Genomic DNA, 21,011 nt, shown 5'->3' on the forward strand with positions numbered 1-21,011 from the left:
AGAATGTGTAACACAGTGATTCTCAAACAATTTACCTCTAGACCCGCTTTAGAAGTCAGTAAAAGTTACGACGTCTCCTCTTTGTATAATACTAATGTCACAAAGTCATTTACGAATGAATATTTTTAAACTTACAAACTCCTTGATATTTTACCGATTTTGGGAGTTGTTACCAAACAGTTTGAGAAACACTGGTACAATGTCTTCTTGGCTGCTTTCCCAGTTACCTGGGGCTAGTCAGACTAGCGATTTCTTTATTTATACTAAAATGCAAATAATGGTATGATTGTTTGGTTATTCAGCGCAAGAATACAGTTACTACATTTAAAAACTTGGAACTTGGAAATAATGTTAAGTGGTTATTTGAGAGTAACATAAGTACATAAGAGTCTATGTGAATAAAAAATATGTAACAGAATATTTGAGTAAAAATAAAGTGTTGCAATGATAATTTTCATTTTATAAATTATTTACACTATTTAGATCATTCTTAGTTCTCTATTTTGAGTCTTTATATCATATAATAATACCCTAAGTTACTTTATTCAATATTAACAAGTACATCAACATGAACAAATTCAAATACATACACAGCTTAACTATAATACAAAAACAACAAATAAACACACATGGTTATATTTCCTAACCATGATCCAGTAAATCATGGCATTTTCCAACATTTCGAATAACACGATACAAGCAGTATTATAAAACATTACAAGAGTAATTAACGAACTGCAAATATACAATAATAGTAACAATAATTATATACACATGCTAAACACGATTATTTAGAACACAAATTCGTTGCATTAAGTATGTACATTATTACACCTATTTCATCTTTGCTCGATCATTGTCTTTTTTCTTGGCGATCTTGCTTTGAGCACTTAGGATATATTCCGGGTCTCTGCAGGGCATCCCACGTTGTACCATAGAATCTACTATCTCAGGAAGAATACACTCTTTAAAAAACCGTATAAGTTTCGGTAGCATAACATTTTCCAATAATTCTTCATCTCTTCTTACCTCCACAATGTGTAAAGGTGACTTATCATCAATGTATACAACTAAAAAGCATTTGTCTAATTTTGTAATATTCAACTGGCCCTGAATTTGGTAGTAGTAGTAGTCGCTGTTAGTATTTAGTCCTATAGTTCCGTCTGGAAGGGCTCTAAGAAAAATGCCCCTTTCTTTTTCTTTATCTCTTCAGTGACATCCTTATTTCTGAGTGAAGGAACACACTTTACTTGCACTAACGCATCATCTTCTACTACATATCCTGAAATATGATTAGGAGGGAATTAATTGATAGACTAGAATGAAAAGATTTTTTTAAAAGTAATATAATAATCTGTCTGTCCCTTTTCCATAAACAAAAAGGAAGTGGTTTGGTTTCGTTCAGATTCAGTTAATACCTCTAATTATAGCACACTGAACAAACAGTACTTATTAGAGTTAAACAATTATTATATTATATCAACAAAGAAGTTGAAAAATATTTCTTACCATCTGGACTAGTAGCTAAGAAACTGTACTTAGAATCAATATATAATCCTCGTTTCTCTACTGTCACATTCTTCTCCTCCGCAAACTTTCGTAGAGCAACATCTTCATGATTTCTTCCGTATTCTATTGATGGTGTCGATAGATTTCTCTTGTGTAAAATGTCTTTCACCAACACATGGCACGAAGTGTAATCTTTACGTTTCACAACTTTACCGAACGTGGATGACGTTAGACGGTTGCGGCGATGTTCTTCATAAATCGAATTCCCATGCTGTCCGCGGGAGGATACTTCAATAAAGTACTTTCATCTGAACTGACCTAATATGAAAAATAATGTAAAGTATTCTTGAAACAGGACAGGGTGAACTGAAATTTGTGAGCGATATTGTAAGCACAAATAGCTACTTTTCCTACAAATATTAAAAGGAATGTTTATTAAACATATCCTTCAAAATTATCTTTGTCGAGGTATATGTTTGCGAAATATGTAAAAATGAAGTTTCGAGACAACCTGGAATCGTAGAGTTGAAACATATTTTATAATTACATGAATCCACAAAACTGATAGGCTCCCAGAAATTCTCGTAATTTTCTCTACTTACTCAATGTGTATCCATCCACACATAAATTATAAGAATTTTAAAAGAATTTCGCTTGATTTCAATTAGTGGAGCATGACATATCAATTCTGCGATTGACGATTGTCTCTGAAAGAAGAAACAAGTGAGTATCGTTCCACAGTGTGAAACTACGGTAGACTTCCAAACTATACAAATTACATAGTAAAACTGAAAATAGTAGAGACCGGAAGTAGTTGATTTCTACCACTTTTGGTTTAAATAGAAGATTGTCGAAGGAGATTGTACCTATTCTTGGAACGATGAATCGATTCTCAGAAACCTCTTGTCGATACCTCTTACCGTTTTTGACTTATGACAAATACTGTTGAAACCGGAATTGGCCGATTTGTATAGCTTCCGTTTTAACTTGAAGATTGGTGAAGGAGATAGGACATATTCTTAGGATGCTGAATCGATTTCTGAAAACTGCTTGTCGATAACTCTTACAGTTTTATGTCAATGAAAATCAATATTGAAACCGGAAGTAGTAGTGAATTTCTACCACTTCCGGTTTTAGTGGAAATACAGAAGTCGAAGTGTTTTGTTTCCTTCACACCTTGAATCGATTTCTGAGAACCGTTTGACGCTAGATATTATCGTTTCTGGGTTATGACTATTACTGTTGAAACAGGAAGTGGTAAAAATCGACCACTTTCGGTTTAAGTAGGAGGTTTTTGAAGGAGATGGAATCTGTTCCTGGGATGCTGAATCGATTCCCGAAAACCACTTGTCGATAGTTTTTACCGCTTAAATTGTATGAAAATAGCTCTTACCGTTTTTGCTGTGATACCTGTTGACAGATAGACAGACGGACGGACACAGCCGTTCTAAAGGACTTCAATTTCTTATGCATAGCATAGTTTGGAAATCTAAAATTAATCCAGAAGTTTCAGAGGCATCATTGTGATACAATGATAGCTACGTGATATATATAGAGACGTGCAGATGGACGGGGGTCTTACCCAACCCATCCCAGAAAATTCTGAGCAAATGAAAAAAAATACTCCTATAGAAAAATAAATAGCAAATTCCACATTTTAGAAGTTGGAAAAGTCGGATCTCACTGAGGAATGAATTTTTTCTTCTATCATACCACTTTTGTGATGCAATAATCATCAAAGCTGGTAATTGCGCGTCAATTTTTTTTTTTTTTTTTTTTTTTTTTGCGAATCACGTTTTCGGACGTTCAAAATTCTCAGCAATTACATTTTTTTTTAGTTTCTACCAGGAACGTAGCCAGAGCTCTGATTTGGGTGGGAGGGCATATATACTAAACTAGTAGTATAAATAGCAAACTAGTATTTATATACTAGTTTAAATATTTGGAAGGCAAGTCAAGATTTGGACCCCGTGCTCACCCTAGCTACGTCCTTGGTTTCTACACAACTTTTTTCCGCTGTAGAATTAAATAGTAGCCAGTACCCAAGTGAATTAAATAGCTGCATAAATTGCTTGCTATAGTACAACATGTAAATAAATTCTAGAGAAAAAAAATCATTCAAGTCATAGCCTACGATGCGGGAGCTTGCGAATATGATTCCCGACTGGCGTTTTTACCATGCCTTGAAAGAAAGAAAGCGAAACAGATACCCTACTATGGCACCTGAAATGCCCGCGGCTGAGTCAACACTTACAAGTTAGAAACATTTTGGCGGAACAATACAGAAAACCAATCCGGCAGGAGGGGGAGTAGAAATGACATGCCAATTCCAATGTGAAAACCCTCTGTGCAGCACAAATGAAAAAAAAAAAGTCTTATCAGATCCCCTCGTTTGCTTGCTTGCTTCTCAATTCTTGGAATTCTAACCCGAAGCTAGTCAGTCACGTGATGTGCAAAGCAGAGAAATTCTTCGTTCATCTCTTCCCCAACGTACCGTTTACGAGATAGGATGTACTCATAACTGATAGATGACACTTATTATTATTATTATTCAAACTAATGAAATAAGGAACTTCACACTTACCCGTCCGATTTTCAGATTTTTCACCTCAAATCGTTAGTTTAGGTTAGTTGCTAAAATTATTATTTTCGAAAGAGTTCTTTTATACTAGAAATAATTTAGAGAGAGGAGGGATAGTGTGAAGTTGTCCACCCATGAACAATATCCATATAGTTATACTGCATTATATAACTAGTTGCTCATCAGTTTACGCAGTTCTGAAGCTGCCTATCTCAGTTTTGCAAAAGTAAATATTTTATTTGACAAATATGTTTGAGGACCAAGTGGCATGTAATTATAATCGTACTTCTTCTCTTTAATCAACATCATATTCGTATACATCGCTCATTGTCATGATATGTATCATCATAATTAATTCCACATAATCTCTAGTCCATTAACAATAAATTATTATTATATTGTGCTAAAGATCGAACAAAATGACATGCACAAATTTTATACGTACCATGGAATATTTCAGAACGAAAATGATCTCACATGTGAATATTATTATATTATTTAATCGTCAACACTATTTATATCTTGCTTACTGTCCGATCCTAATTGACAAATATTATACCTACGTAAACCAAGATTTCGAAGATAGCCCCCCCTTGGTATGACGTACGGTTCACGGGTATCCTTGCGAGCCACTGTTCTTAGCACTCTAATTTATTGAAATAACTTACAGTACAATGGTACCCTTATTTGGTTCACAGTGAGAGAGTATTAAATGTAATACAATATTCCGTCCCAGTCTAAATAGTGAGTCAATATATTAGATTGTATATAGAAACTGGTAGGTACTGAGAACAGATGCTAAACAACGAAAACAAAACATAATTAAAAACCAGAGACAAAAATAATGTAAATATACATTAAATAATAAGTAAAACGAATATAAAGAGTTATCTACTAACATACTCCAGTAACACGAAGCTTATATATATATATATATATATATATATATATATATATATATATATATATATATATATATATATATATATATATATATATATATATATATATATATATAGCTAGATACAATCTTACCTTTCATCATGCTGTATTGAATCTTCAGCGGTTCCTTGTTCTTGATAACATGGAAAAGAATCATCAACAGAAACAACAATTTCAGTTTTGCGACGTTTAGCTGCGGCTCGAGCAGATTTTGAGCGCTTATTTCGTTTTCTGGTTTTTGATAAAGGTCGTTTACGAGCCATTATGTATTTGCAGTATATCAGCTCACGCCTGATTGGTAACACCTTCAACTCGTTAGCTACACTGCGAAATAGGTGATAGTAGGACCTTGTAGTTGTAGAACATCCCGTCGAAAATGCGAGTGGCGCTAGCGTACAGATGTTCCTTTTAAAATGTTAACACTTTGTGCATTTATTCTCGAAATACATAAAGTACGTTGGTAGTACATGATTAAGTATAATATTGAGAGGAAGAAGACATTTCAGTGTTTAGAACGATATATAAATGTTGAAGATCGCTGGCCTCTTTCGACAAATATAAGTGATCAAAAAACGGATTTGCGCTGTGGTGTGCAGTTTAGTTGCATTTTTTCATTCCAATATCTAGTTCTTAAGATAATTGAAAACAAATCAAGCTTCAAGAAAAATTTAATACCATTTCATTCTAGTCAATAATAATCAGGGAATAACATATTCAAGTTTTGGAACGAATTTTTTATTAATTATTGCTCTAAATTGGAACAAATTTTAATTAATTATTAATTAATTATATAAGCGCATATTGATTATATCAACATAAAATTAATCATTACTACTTTTAAATATATTGCTATAATGTTATATACTCAGATCATTTCGATAAATTGCGTTTTTTAGTAATTCTGAGTAGGGTGCCAACGCCCTTAATGATAAACATTGTGAAACTTTATAAAAATCTCCAAATTAGAATTAACGTTTACTGGAAAGCATTCGTTATACACCAGCGAGCATATTGTGAGCAGTGAGCACAGGGAAAATAATTACGAAACTGTTTGCAAACAAAAATTAGAGACACTAATGCAAGTGCGACAACATTTTTTCTTTTTTGGTATTGTCATGAGTTTTACACATATGTTACAATTTGATTCTTTCCCACATAAAAAATAAATAAAATAACCACAGTAATAGAAATGACAGTTGCACCTCTGTGGGGGTTCGAACCAGTTACCTTCGGCATACAGACTCGTTGCTTTAACTAACTGAGCTATTTGTTTTCTTACGCAAACTGAACGTTATACGGTAAAGATGATTTTTCATTACGATCGTGCTACCAATTCGTCCTTTTCCATAGGTAATTTCAACTATTTGCTCTATGTAAACGCTAATACGTAGTATAGATTCATATATTTGAAGTTTGCAGATAATGCATGTAATAAGACATATTAGAAATGTTTCGTTGAAAGTTTCGTTTGTAGATTTAATCCGCATTTCTCTCAATGACATAGATGTCGTTGCTTCGTGTTGAACTGTAGAATTCCCTCGAGTTCTTGAAAATTTCCCACTTTAGCAGAGTTGGTAATTCTCGTAATTTCGGTCGATTTAATGTTTTTTGCTTCTAATTTATTTATTTTAAGCTAATATCTAACACAAATATTTAAAACGGGCTTGTTATTAACGTTTCCTGCTGGGGAAACCTTCCGAAATTTCGAACATATAAAGAAAACGGAGATATTTTCAAAAAACTTCAAAATAAAGAGACGCGTCATTTATTTTGCTCATGGTAGTACATACTATGGTCCTAGGCTACCATAACAAATTTTTAGATTTGGCAATTTCCAAAATTTAAGGGGGTGGTCCTATGTACCCATGCCAAAATTTAGGGGGTGGGCCATGATACCCCTGCCAAAATTTAGAGGGGTGGTCCTAGGTACCTCTAGGTCATTGACCCCGGGCCAAGGTCATTGACCTTTGACCTATGACGTCATAAAGGTCGGGGTCAAAGTCCAAAGTGTCCTCAGGTGCTGCAAGTACTACTGTTCCTCACTGATAACGGCTACATCCCTTAAGAAAGACATTTTTGCCTGCTAAATTTATGCCATCAGAGCAGGGACGAAATCTACGGTAGATCACAATTTTGAATACATCTGTCATTAGTGCTTCTTTGGTGTTCTTTAGTGCCACACACCCAATCATTTGTGTTCATTAGTGCGGCAAATCTTATACTAAGTACTCCCCATATATCGGCTACATTTTTTAAAGAAAGACATTATTGGTCTGCTAACTTTATGGTAGGAGACCAGGGACGAAATCCACAAGAGAACACAATTTTGATTGCACCCGTCATTAGTGCTTCGTAAATACTTGTCAGTGCCGCATATCGCACCGTTAGTGATCCACCGATAACGGCTACGTTTTTTTAAGAATGCCATTAGTAGCCTTCTAAATTTATAACAGAGACCAGGGACGAAATATACGGCAGATCACAACTTTGATTACATTTTTAAATATTACTTAGTTAGTGATCGTTAGTGTTGCATATTCTACCATTTGTGCTTCAAAGATAAAAGATACATTTTTTCAAGAAATCCATTCTTTTCCTGCTAGCTTAATGCCAGCAGACCAGGAGGAAATCTACGGCAGACCACAATTTTATTACACCCATCATTAGTGCCCGTTAGTACGGCATATCTCATCGTTAATGCTCCACGGGTAACGGCTACATTTTTAAAACATCCATTTTGCTCTTCTAATTTCATGCCAATACGCCAAGCACGAAAACTACAGCAGACCACAATTTTGATTTTATGTATCATTAGTGTTTCGTTAGTACTCGTTAATGTTGTATATCATATCGTTTGTGCTCGACATACACTCTGTAAAGAAAAAATAGCGACACTTGCTCTAATATGGTTTTATCAACATACTTTAATCAATATGAATTTTTACATGAATTCCTGACAATATTACAATGCAGATTCCTAATGATCAGTTCATTCTTAACACTTGCGCCAGAGTTTCAAGCTTTTGACATGAATTTAGTGAATTTATATGCATATATAAGTAGCTATGTGTGTTTTGAGCAAAATCGTTTGTAGGAAGAGTAATTCATAAAACTGAAAAAGATCAACAACAATAGCAGAAAACAAGAAATGGAATTTCTTTAGGGTAAGACATATTGTGTGCAAACATCGAGAAGTACGATACACCAAACTAGTATTTTGTATGTGCACCATGGGCTTCCCGCATTGGTAACAAAGCTATTGCAAAATGCAACCTCGATATCACGGAATAACACCCGGATTATCTGTTCCTTGAATTCCATTCTATTTGAGATAGTTGTCTATTGAAATTTCTACTCATATTGATCCACAAATTTTCAACTGGATTCATGTCGGGTGAGTTTGTAGGCCACACGAGCCTCTAAATAGTCATATTCTTGAACCACGTATTAACAATTTTGGCTCGGTGACATGAAGCATTATCGTCCTGGGAAAGGAAGTAGTCCATATTTTCTTCAGAAAAGTCATCTTTAGCTGTTGTAAGAACTTTACGTACCAGAATTTGAAGATATTTTTGTGCATCAAACGATCCTTCACATATATCCGTCGTTCTGACGTCTTTAACGGTGAACCATGCCCATATCATCACTTAGTAACTGACTATTTGAATCTCTTAAGCAAAATCCTTGTCAAGTTCCTTGCTTGTTCGTATCCACAACTTCACACCATTATCGTTTCCCACTATTCTAAACTTCTTTTCAATGAAGAAAACGACATGCTTTCAGTTGTCATAAGTCCAAGTTGCATATTGACTCACAAAATTACATGTTGAAGTCCTCTGTGTTTTGTCAGTTTCGACTTTCTACGCGGTTTTTTCTTTGTAATATCCTCTTCATATAGTCAAGACAATACAGTTGTACAAGTAACTGCAGTTCCAAGATCATGTCAAACTACAAAAGCGATTTTTGGGGAAATCATTCATTAAATCTGCGGTGCTATTGATTTCATTTAGCAATCTCCTCTGGGTGATGTTTTCTTTTTTCTTTCACACTGTTGACGAAGGGACGATTTGTTATGCTGTTTCCACTTGTGAATTACTCTTCCTGCCGTAGAATGATGGATTCTCAGAATTCCATCTATTCCTTTAGAGATTTGCCACAACTCACATTTCTTACCCATCTTATTTGTTTACAGTCCACATGTAGCAACAATATCACACACAAACAACACAGCACAACAAAAATTTTGCCACTTGACACACTGTCCAAACAACGAGAAAGCAAAAAACAATCATAAAATGCTATTTACCTCAGCCTACACATCACAAATGCAATGCAGAATTCTTACTACAATAATTTACGAGACGCACTCAGTGCCATCTATCGAAAATACTACTGATACACAAACAATTGACAAGCGATGTCCTACACCACAGGTGTCACAGATAACGCAAATGAACTATCTCACTCTTCATTTCCTTCTATTCCTCTTCTAACGGGCTGCAACTATGGTTTTCTGTGTAAGTTAGTTTGAGAATTGAGGTGTCGCTATTTTTTCTTTACAGAGTGTATAACGGCTACATTTAAAAAAAAAAAAAAAACATTATTTGCCTACTAACTTCGTTACAACAGACCAGGGACAAAGCCTGCGGCTTATAACAATTTTCATTTACAGCCGTTGTTAGTGCTTTGTTAGTGCTTGTTAGTGCAACATATTTCATCGTTACTACTCCGCAGATAACGGCTACGGCTAGAGGCCTTAACTTAAACATCCGGGGCCTTATGCAGAGTCGTTTCGACATATTATTAGCTTCATACTAAATGCCTGATTACTGCAGGAAACATATGTCAGTCGAACTCTTTAATATGACACTAATCATGCGTCAGAACGACTCTGCATAAAGCTCCCGGTCTCTAATAATTACACTCACGATAGCGTAAAATTCCAAGTATAGATCCACCGGCATGAAGGGTTAGAAAAGTTGAAAATTAAAATGTTTCAAATGACTGAGATTAGTGTAGAAACCATTATTTGGTTTCGTCTACCTATTATGTTACAGTCGAGATAATATTTAATCCCAAGTTTAGACATGAATGGGCATATTAAATGTATTGAGAATTTACAGGGGTAACGCCAAAGACGTTGTAAATTCATTGGATGTATGTGTACAAATGTACAAATGTATATTCCTGCGTTAATCCAAAACTTCTGAATAATTAAAAAATATATATGAATATACTTGGTAGACATATGAGGCCTTATGCAGAGTCGTTCTGATGCGTGATTCGTGCCATACTAAAGAGTTGGACTAATATATGTTTCCTGCAATAGTCAGCCGTTTAGTATGACTCTAATCATACGTCAAAACGACTGTGCATAATTCCCATGGTTTTCAATTAAAAAGAAATAAATACTGTAGAAGTGAAACACCCTAGGGGATGGAATTGGACTTAAATGACTTTTGAAGCGTAAGTACTTATTTTTAGCGATCCAGAAAACTACGGATTGCACACTAATATCATTCGTTTTGCACTATTTTTACGTCACTTCTTTCAAAGTTCAACTCTATCCGAGAGATGGGGAGGAATGAAAAATGTCAAAAAATGACTGAGATTTTTTAAAAATCGAATTCATAGGTTTCGGTGAAGAAAACATCTGTCCCGTTTGAAATGACTTACGATTAAAATCCCAGCAATAAGTGCTACTAACTATCTTCCATCAATTTGATTAAAGGCGTATTCTCTGGGGATACATTGTTTAAATATTTATGCCAAAGTAGATCCTCTGCATTTTTATCATTACTCTTTCATTGAAATAAGTATTCTGAGGAGGAAGAGGATTCATGTATTTTCAAAAAAAAAAAAAAAAAAAAAAAAAAAATTTCGCAGTGGTAATTTCAGCTGCTATATAATATTTTATCCATAAAATCTCCAGTTTAGTCCTTAGATATACTTAATGTACACATTTATGAGTTAATTAGGTCTTTTAACAATTTTCGTTTTATTTGTAGACTGTCAATTGATCCCAATTCCACTAGAATATTTCTAATTTACCTCTAAATCTGTGAGTCTGTACGCAACGCAAAACATACAAAAAACGATTACAACTGTTACACATATTATCACAAACCGAAATACAAATTCTGAATCATGTTGATCAAAACCGTTATAGGATGTGTACTTCGGTCACGGCAGTAATTGACAGAACAGTTATAATCGATTTTTGCATTTATTTGGTCGCGTTGTGCTTTACATTTTTCGCGAAGAAAATGGGTTCTATTCCGTAACGATTTGCGTGAACGTGACGCAAAATCTGCCCTTTAGTTTGCAATAATTGGCATAGAAGTCCTATTTTACTTTTGCGCGATTTGTTTTTGCTTTACGCTCTGCAATATTTGAGAAGTTGGTTAGGGAATAAAGCCCAAGGCCATTTGTACTATATGGCAAAATCATTACCAGAAACAAGAAAGAAGACGTGAAAGGTTATAATATGTGATATCGCCTTCACCGTTCTTTTTTAGTCAACCTTCACCGTCCCTTTAAACGACAAAGTTACGAAATCTGTTGTTGTGTAGTTTTGTTATGAAAAATGTACATGTTTTGCGTAAGACTAGTAATTACTTTTGCTTAATGTCGCCATTTAATTTGAGATTACAACAAAAACTATCCTGAAGTTACAAGATGGCCGGATTAACAGTTTTACATGTGAAAACTATATAGGAAAATATTGTATATCTTTTATCTTGTACAACGCAAGTGTGCGACTGTAGCTGGTTGATTTTTTTTTTTTTTTTTTTATTGAACCATACGCTTATTTGATTAATGACAACATAAATATTTGTTCGTAGTATCACAGAAATAAGGAAGCTAAATTTACAGCATCTGTTATTAAAGTGTTCGTAATTATTTCAGTGTTGTAATTTTTAAAGCTCCCATTTAATATGAGTGTGCCGAATAAGTTTAGTTTTGGAACTTCTCCGATATTAAGTCTAAAGGCTGAACTAGCTAGGAAACAAGAAGAAGTAAAACAAAATGTTACCGGTGCCAAATGTAGTGTTCGTCCGAGTCGTGGTACATGGTGGGACAAGTCTAACTCAGGAGTTTCTGAGAGATCTCTAAAGGATGTGTTACATAAGGAGGATGAGGAAGAAGAAGGAATCCTAGAGAAATCTAAGAAATCGTTAGAGGTTAAAGCAAAATTGTATGAAAAATACAGCCAGAATCAACCGAGTGATGAGGTGAGTGGGAAGTTTTTGGTTGATTTTTCTCAGAAATTCTCAGAGGATGCCTCCCCAGACACTCCAGATAAATTTAATGATGAAGTTGAGGATGCTGAAGTTTGGGTTGATTATGTAGACTGTTTAGGCCGATCGCGGAGGTGTCTGAAGAAAGATTTAGAGTTTGTTTTACAACAGGACCAAGAAGTTTCTGAGAGATTAAAAGGAAAAAGTTCTGAAAAGAACCCCATTCCGGTAGTGAGTGATGACAGTGAACTTAATACTACTTTGAACGAATTAAATAGAGGGACTTTGCGTGAAAGGTGGGAGAAAGAAGAGGAGGAACTAAAAAAGAAAACAGATATCCATTACCAGGATATCTTATTTAATGAAGTTCGTAACCATGGTGTTGGTTATTATGCGTTTTCCAAGGATGAGGAAATTAGGAAAAGTCAACAGGAAGAGCTATTGCAGCGTAGAAAGGAAACTGAAGAAACTCGAGCAGCAAATGAAGATTTGAAGCGAAGGCGAGATAACCAGCGTGAAGCTCGATTAAAAGCAGCGATGGCAAGAAAGAGAGCTCGACTTGGTCTTCCACCTGAAGCGGAACCCGAGCTGCAAAAGGAACCCGATGAGTTGAAGGAAGAAACAGTTACCATTGTGGAGGAAGTGGATACTACAGCAGCTTTTAAAAGAGCACAGCATGTTCGTCCATGGGATATAGGAAAAGAGGGTGTGAAGAAGGATAAACCCAGTATTATGACTCAGGAAGAATGGGTAGAAAGCAAACGGAAGGAGAGGCCGACGGAATTTGCTCCACCATCGTTCTACAATCAGGAAACTACAAATAAAAGGACTGACATCAAAGTTCCCAAAACGTTCAGTTTTAATAAACGAAAACCTCAGACTGTAACGTCAGTTAGTAAGCAGTTTTTAGAAGATATTACCCCAAAATCAAAAGTTCAACAAGCTCCAAAACAAAGTGTCTCGCCCCTTATTCCAGAATACGATTTAGAGGCAATGACACAAAGTGAAAGTGATGGTGATCGATCTGGGAAAAGAGCCAAAACAGGCGTTGAAATTCCGCCCCCAGCGACGTTTGATTATTATGGACCTTCTATGAGTTTTCGCAAGAAAAAACGTGTGGAAACTGGGATAGCAGAAGCAATCGACGCAGGTCTATCTTATCTCAATAAACAGCAGAAAGCTACAACAGAGAAACCAGAGAAGGGGCTTCTTGGGATCATATAACGTTTTGCAGTGTATGCTTTCTTCATTCATCATGATTAGTAAGTACTTCGTTTTCTTTATCTGTAGCTTTACACATTGTATAATAACTGCATTTTCTTTATGTTGCAGAAGTTTGCATTCGAATAGACATGTCAATTTTGAATTTAGGGGTTTTGAATTTGAGAATACATTTTTTTTTTAAATTTTACGGAAACAAGTTCTAAAAGGGAGTGCGGAATGAATAAATAGTTAGCAAGGTCAGGTCTGGAAGTTTGGTAATTCAGGCACTACTTCCAATAAGTTCACGAAAGCCGTTTTTTGTATGTTGTCATATCTCCAGTTCTTGGTAGCCACTAAAAAAAAGGATTGAATCGTTTTCTATTTGTTTTATTCACTTCTACTAAAAGAAAATATTAAATTACCCGATGACAGCTTATCGTACCTATTGAAGTTATATTCCTTTAGAACAAGGTTGACATAAACCATGTTTTTTATTGAAAAAAACAAAAAACCGGTGTTTTTTTAAAAAAAATTTGCTCTATGCATTTGTATCACATATGGACAGAAATAAGTTTGTTTCACCTTGGTGTTATTATGCAACAATCGGGTTATGCAGAAAGAGGTCACATAAGCATAAAGCGGAATCCAAACCCTTTCTAGGCTTACATCCGAGAGAAATTGTCCTCCATTTGAACTCGAAACCGGTACTAATGGCTACAAATGCGATACGTCTGCTGACTCACTCATAAAAGACTCCTGATAAAAAATACGTTTTACCGATCCTTACATACTTGTTAATATAGCTGTCAAGAGTCATTTCAGAAGGAGAAAAAGATAAACAGTTGCACAAGTGAAACCATTGGGCAGAATTACATGGAAATTTCAAAATAGTGCAGAGTACAGAAGAACTATTTCAGTTTCACTACGACTTTTATTAGTCCAAGTTAAAGAAGTACAAGGTAAAATTTGCATATCAGTAAGAAAAGTGAATAAAGATAAGAATGGTTTGAGTCTACTTTGGCTCAGACTCATTTATACATAGATACCAAAGATACTTCTGATTTTAATAAATGCCTCTCGTGGGGTTTGTATGACCCCCCAAAAAAGTACGGTATTTCGATGTATTTTATCAATAGTAAACATTATTAAAATGAAATAATATTTAGAGTTTTTCTTTGATTGCAATCGCATAACAATAATGATAAACTATAAAAAAACCTCAAAAGAAACATTCATAAACTTATAAAAAAAGATGCTTTTGTAGTATAATCTCTTTGAGTAATGAATGGGAAATTTAGATCTGAATATAATACGAATAATAATACGGGAGTGAATCGTGATAACCCACAAGTGTGTGTTCATCAAGATTTTACGAACACGTTTCTTTTTTTGGTTTAAACCAGTTGGATTTTTTGAAGAAAAAAAAAAAAAAAAAAAGAACACCTGGTTTAAACCAGCCAACCCTGCTTTGGAACAACATCTTTTATTAAAAATGTTCAAATGTTTAAAGTATTCATCTTTTGTGTGGTGGAATTCACCACCTTAGCTTCGTTTCTGGTTGTTTCACCCGTTACAAATGTTACAAAATATTACATATCCTATGCATAATGCAATATCATGACTTTACTCTCAGTGTAACGTTCCACTATTTTCTCTGACCCTATGGAAGACTCTAATGATGATAATGAACAAAATGAGATGGCATTTAATACTTCTTCCAAATCCATCAAGAGCCGATAGTTTGACTTACAGTGAGGAGCTGTAAATCACCTCGTTTATGCGTGTACCCACCGTCGCTGACTCGCCTTCTCCCTACGGCCGCACCCCATCAGATATTTAAATCACTTAATTTTATACTAATACACAATAACACACTGAGCAAGGCTATGTGATAATATGTAAAAAAAAAAAAAAAAAAGAAAAAAAAATAAAAAAAAACACTATCACGTAACAGTTTCAACCAGGGTTGGCTGGTTTAAACCAGCTGTTTTTTTTAAAACCATCTGGTTTAAACAAAAAAAAAAAAAAAACGAAAAATGCTTTAAATCGTGTGAACTTCATGGTGACGTCTCCACATATCAAACCATCTGCATTACGTTTGTCTAGTTTTCACCTTTTACTCAAGGGGTCCCGTGTTCAATTTTCGGTCGAACCACAACCCATTCAAGCGTAAACCAAGTAGCGATTCGAGGTATCCCTTTAAGCGAATGTCGTTCCCCGTGTTAAGCTTGGTATTTCATAAGGATGTTAAGCCTAAACATACGAAACTAAACCAAATTACATATTTCTACTTGCCTGAATGCCTGTTGTTTTATAAAGAAGCCAAGGTTGCTTAAATATGTTGATAGAAATTGGCAAAATTTATCAACTTCCTACGTAGCTTTCAACATAAGCTTGGATTCGACTTTGTTTTAATTTTATTGAATGATACTTACATACCAAATTAGTAATTTAATACCTCAGTTTTAGCGTAGTGATTATAATACGTTGACCTTAAAATTTTACATACAAATACATTTAAAATAATAACAGGATTTTCCCAATGGCTAAGGCGGGAATTGCCCGATTCATATGTAATTCTGTATAATGTTTTTACTTATGTAACTGTTTGTCTTTTTGTCCTGAAATGACTCTTGACATTTATATTAACAACTAGGCCTATGTAAAGATCAGTACAACATCTTTTTATCAGGAGTCCTTCGTGAGTGAGTTGGCAATCTCATTTGTGACCAGTTAGTCCCGGTTTCGTGTCGAAATGTACAATTTCTATTGGATGTAAGCCGAGAAGCGGCTTGGATTCCACTTTAAGCTTATGTAACCCCTTCCAGCATGTTGTTGCATAATAACATCAAGGTGAATTAAACTCATTTCTGTCCATACCTAATATAAAGACATAGAGTAAATTATTTAAATAAAAAAAACTTTTTTTTTTTTTGTTTTTGTTTTTTGTTTTTGTTTTTTTCAATAAAAACCATTGTTTTTGCCAACCCTGGTTTCAACACAATAACTGTGTCTTCAGCAGACTTCCACTCCTTCTGTGATGAAGTCTGAAATCTGAAGAAGACCAAGGCTTGCCCAAGTGGGCCCAGCCCGAAAAAAAAAAAAACGGTGTTTTTTTTCGGGTTCGTTCCACCTCAAAAAAAAAAAAAAAAAAAAAAAAAACACCTGGGTTTTTGGACTTTTTGTTAGTATATTATCGACACAACTAAGGTGATCATATTGAAAGTGACTTTTATCAGATTTTGGACTTCCCTTGGTCGAATTAAATGCTTCCATGTTAGAGTATACAACAACATTCAATGTTAGACCTATATAAAGTTCTGAATGCACTGAATAAATAAATTAAAAACTTAGCTTGAGATAATTATAGAACAAATTAATGTATGGATTGTGTTTATAGCCTATTTGAAGTAAAATATGCTTTTTTATGTTTTAGAAAATACTTTCTGGGGATAGTGTGCTCAGCGACGCTGTGGAACGTTATCCCTCATACATTTGACAAGTTTAAGGTCATAGGTGCCTGTACCACAAGTAAATATATTAGTAAAGCTATTAGTATTATTTAATGCATTAGATGATAACACAAGTATTCTTCAGTAAAATTTAGCTTTCCAACAACAGTTTAGTTTCGTCATTAGTTGCTACTCTTCAAATAAGCATTCTGTAGAGTCAAAACCAGCAACAGTGTAAAAATTCTTGTAAAATTTAAGAAGCTTAATGCTTGGAGTTTCGAAGACTCTCTAACGCTATTTCAGGTGCTGAATTTAAACTTCCGTACTATTTCAGGTGCTGAATTTAAACTTCCGTACTAGTGGAAGTGTCGATGTACAGTAAAGGAAGTTGCATTTTCGGGTAAAACCCGTCATGAAAAAAGCGCTCGGGAGATTCCCGCAATTGAACGCACAAAGCATCGGAAATGAATACTTCAACAATAAGACTATTTGGGACATTCCATGTGAAATCAACCAATGTAATGACAAAATCTGACCTGACGGATTTAGATTTTTGTAAAAATTTGTGCACAGCTTTATTACAGTGGGAGATGAAAAAATCCCAAATATTACCTCTCCTCCTGAAAGTATCCCCATTCAGGGTGTTGAAAAATGCCATTACAGTGATTATTAAAAATTGTCATAAAATAGTTAATATGTGCACTAGAGACGTGAAACAAACACCATTGGAAAGCTTAAAGATTGCTCTACAAGTTGCACTATATTGAAAAAACCTGTACAATAAAAAAATAACACTTCAAAAATTCAAATTAAGATTTGAATTTTGAATTTCGCATAGAAATGTCCCTCTGAATTTGTTCAGATTGTAGTCACATATATGTACTAAAACACGACAAAGTTGTATTTTGGTCACTCAATGGGATCCGATTCAAAATTCAACATAACCAAGCATTGCACGATATTGACCATGTGAATATCTGGGTTCTGATCGATAACCATATGCCTGGAGCTATTTACCTGCAACATCAAAGGAATTTATATTCGATTTTACGGGACAGGACGTTTTGGCGCTGCCGTTTGGGCGGGAGGTACATAGTAAAAATCACTATTTACGACATATAAAGTAAGCTAGGCACTTAAAACTAAGCGCGAATCAAGATATATATACATTTCCTACACTTCTATCTTTATCTTACCTCATTTATCTGTATATTTTCTATCTCTATCTTATTTATTCATCTAAATTAAATAGTTTAATGCGTTCGTGGCATTTGTTGCCTAATGTTGATCTAATTTTTGTATTATATAAGAAAGCTAGGAAATGAAGGAATCAGACGAACTGTTAATAATTTTCTTAATGTTAATTAAAACGTATTGATTTAATTTTAGTAATTTTTTTAAAAAGTTAATAATTACATATTTATGAATATTAAAATTTGTTTTCTTTCGTATTACGTTTGCCATACTCTTCCTTAAGTCCAATAAAGAACTACCAATGAAAGATTTCAACGTAGTCGCTAACACTCTCGCCTTCGGTGCGAGCGATCCCGGGTTCGATTCCCGGTGGGGACACTAGGTCGAAAAAGTGTAACATGCTCTTTCAGGCCAGCCACTCTGAATGAGGTTTTCCTCATTCACACCAGGCAATTGAGGGGGTGGTACCTAATTTATAGGTCGAGGCTGCTTTCTTCCTTCTCTTTCCCCGGATAGTGTGCTCCCTCAAACGTGACGGGCTAAATGGCCTTAGATGCCGAGAGCCCAGAAATCTAAAAACCCTAAATCCTAATCGAGTTGAGGGAAAGATATTTCGCATACAGGGTGTCTAAGACATTGAGTTTAGGAACTATAGTATGCCGTATTTCTGGTATCACTTTTTTTTATTAACATTCCAATATAAAAATCAAAACGTAACACACTTTTTTTTCGTCCCTTTGTAAGCATTTAATCTGCATTAAAGAAAGTGGAGAAAGGAAAAAGAGAACGATTTTAAAGTGAAAAATAATAGTTAAATATACATATATTGGTCATTTAGCCACTAGAAATGTGTTTGACATTCACACTTATTGCATAACTACAGTAGAAGGCCTGCTTAAGTTTTTTGATCGCTCACTATGTATGTAATGCAGTCAATCATATTTAGTCTGGTCTACCTACCTTTGGCTTGAAAAGTTATCAATTAAAAAGCACACTTAACTTTGGCTGAAAATTAAATTTACAAAATTTAATTGTTAATTCAGTTTTTAGAATTTTGAAATTCCAGTATTTCTAGTATGTAAAACAAAATCCAGTATAATTCAAGGACTTCCACTACAGTAGACACCTTGTGATATCTTGATTCGAACTTAGTACTCAGCGCCTAACATAATGACTTTTTAATTTAACTCGCGCCCAAACGTCCAGTGCCCAAACGGCGGGGCCCAAACGTCACGTACCGTCAATTTCATTTGTTTTTTGATGTATCCATTTGAATTTACACAATTATCCTCCTTTTGAATTATTTAGAGAGGTATTACGTTTCCAAACAGTACGTGATACAGGTCATTATTCTTGTTAATCAGTATGGATGTTTCTAAATTTATGTTATCTACATTGATACATGTTATTTTCATTCCTTTGTTTCAGGATTGCTATTACAGAACATATTATGAAAGAGAGGGATATTTTTTCCTCCCTTCCATAATATTTTTATCAAATGTGTTATGAAACAGTGACACTGCTCACAATCACTTCACACACTTTCAGCTCAAACAATTAGTCAATAAATTTTTTTCCCTATTTCAATTATCCACTTCAACCTATCTGTGACAGCAATCCTGAAACAAAGGAATGAAAACAACATGTATCAATGTAGCCAATATAAATTTAGAAACATCCATACTGACTGACAAGAATAATGACTTCTATTGAGTAATGATCGGAAACGTAATACCTCTCTAATTAACTCGAAAGATGGATAATTGTGTAAATTCAAATGAATACATCAAGAAACAAATGAAATTGAATATAAATACCTTTGATGTTGTAGGTAAATAACCAAGCATTGCACGATATTGACCATGTGAATATCTGGGTTCAGATCGATAACCATTTGCCTGGAGTTATGTTGGATTTTGAATCGGATCCCATTGAGTGCCCAAAATACAATTTTGAATTTGTTCAGATTGTAGTCTCATATGTGTACTAAAACACCACAGAGGGACATTTCTATGCGAAATTCAAATCTTAATTTGAATTTTTGAAGTGTTATTTTTTATTGTACAGGTTTTTTCAATATAGTACAACTTGTAGAGCAATCTTTAAGCTTTCCAATAGTGTTTGTTTCACGTCTCTAGTGCACATGACAATTTTTAATAATCACTGTAACTTAAAAAAAAAAAATGCAATTTTTGACATTATTGAGACCCTATATGGAGACACTCTCAGGGGGAGAGGTAATATTTGGGATTTTTTCATCTCCCACTGTAATAAAGCTGTGCACCAATTTTTACAAAAATCTGAAATGGTCAAGTCTGATGACTTGTTAATTTGACATGGAATATCCCATTTATTTTAAGCTGGAAGATATTTAATTTCATTTAAGACATTTTGAAACAACTACTTTATAAAATAAAAATTATCTCTTTGTTAATTGTTTTAAATTTATTTTCGAGAAAGAACCGTCTTGCTAGTGCCAGCGAAATTCCTGTAATTGAACGTGCAAAGTTTCAGAAGTGAACTTCAACAATAAAACCATTTATTTTACGCTGGAAAATATTTGCCATGTAAGATATTTTGAAACATTTATTTTATAATACGTGAATTATATCTTTGTTTTAAAATAATATATTTGGTATTCATACTGTATTTTGCGAACGTTACTGAGGCTCCTGGAATGATTCGATCTACATTTGTTCGTTTGTCTCCCACTACCACACAGACATTACAAGGTACAACTTCCGGTTTTTTAAGTTTAAATTTTCAGGGCACAAACATGACACACACTAAATTTCCTGCATAGATTTTGTCGGTATACCAACGTAAAATTTCAAGATAGCAGGTATCTACGCTACAAAGCACAATTTTCGGTCTTTTGAAAACAAATTT

The 21,011-nt window shown here is 34.4% G+C and overlaps 1 protein-coding gene across 5 annotated transcripts in view; it reads left to right on the plus strand.

Annotated features, from left to right (window-relative positions):
• The first annotated feature begins 11,529 nt into the window (after positions 1-11,529).
• The window catches only part of LOC145674431 (coiled-coil domain-containing protein 174-like), a 200,117-nt gene continuing 190,635 nt past the window's right edge, over positions 11,530-21,011 (plus strand). For 4 of the 5 annotated variants that reach the window (XM_081744482.1, XM_081744481.1, XM_081744479.1 and 1 more), the window contains exon 1: positions 11,531-13,535. In XM_081744482.1, the coding sequence (XP_081600608.1) occupies positions 11,971-13,497 (1,527 nt within the window). In that variant the 5' untranslated portion in view covers positions 11,531-11,970 and the 3' untranslated portion in view covers positions 13,498-13,535. Of the gene's footprint in view, positions 13,536-21,011 lie in introns of all 5 variants that reach the window. The other variant, XM_081744484.1, reaches the window with a different exon arrangement.

This window comes from Thermobia domestica, chromosome 17, assembly GCF_964235325.1.
Source record: "Thermobia domestica chromosome 17, izTheDome1.hap1.1, whole genome shotgun sequence".
Lineage (NCBI taxonomy): Eukaryota > Metazoa > Arthropoda > Insecta > Zygentoma > Lepismatidae > Thermobia > Thermobia domestica.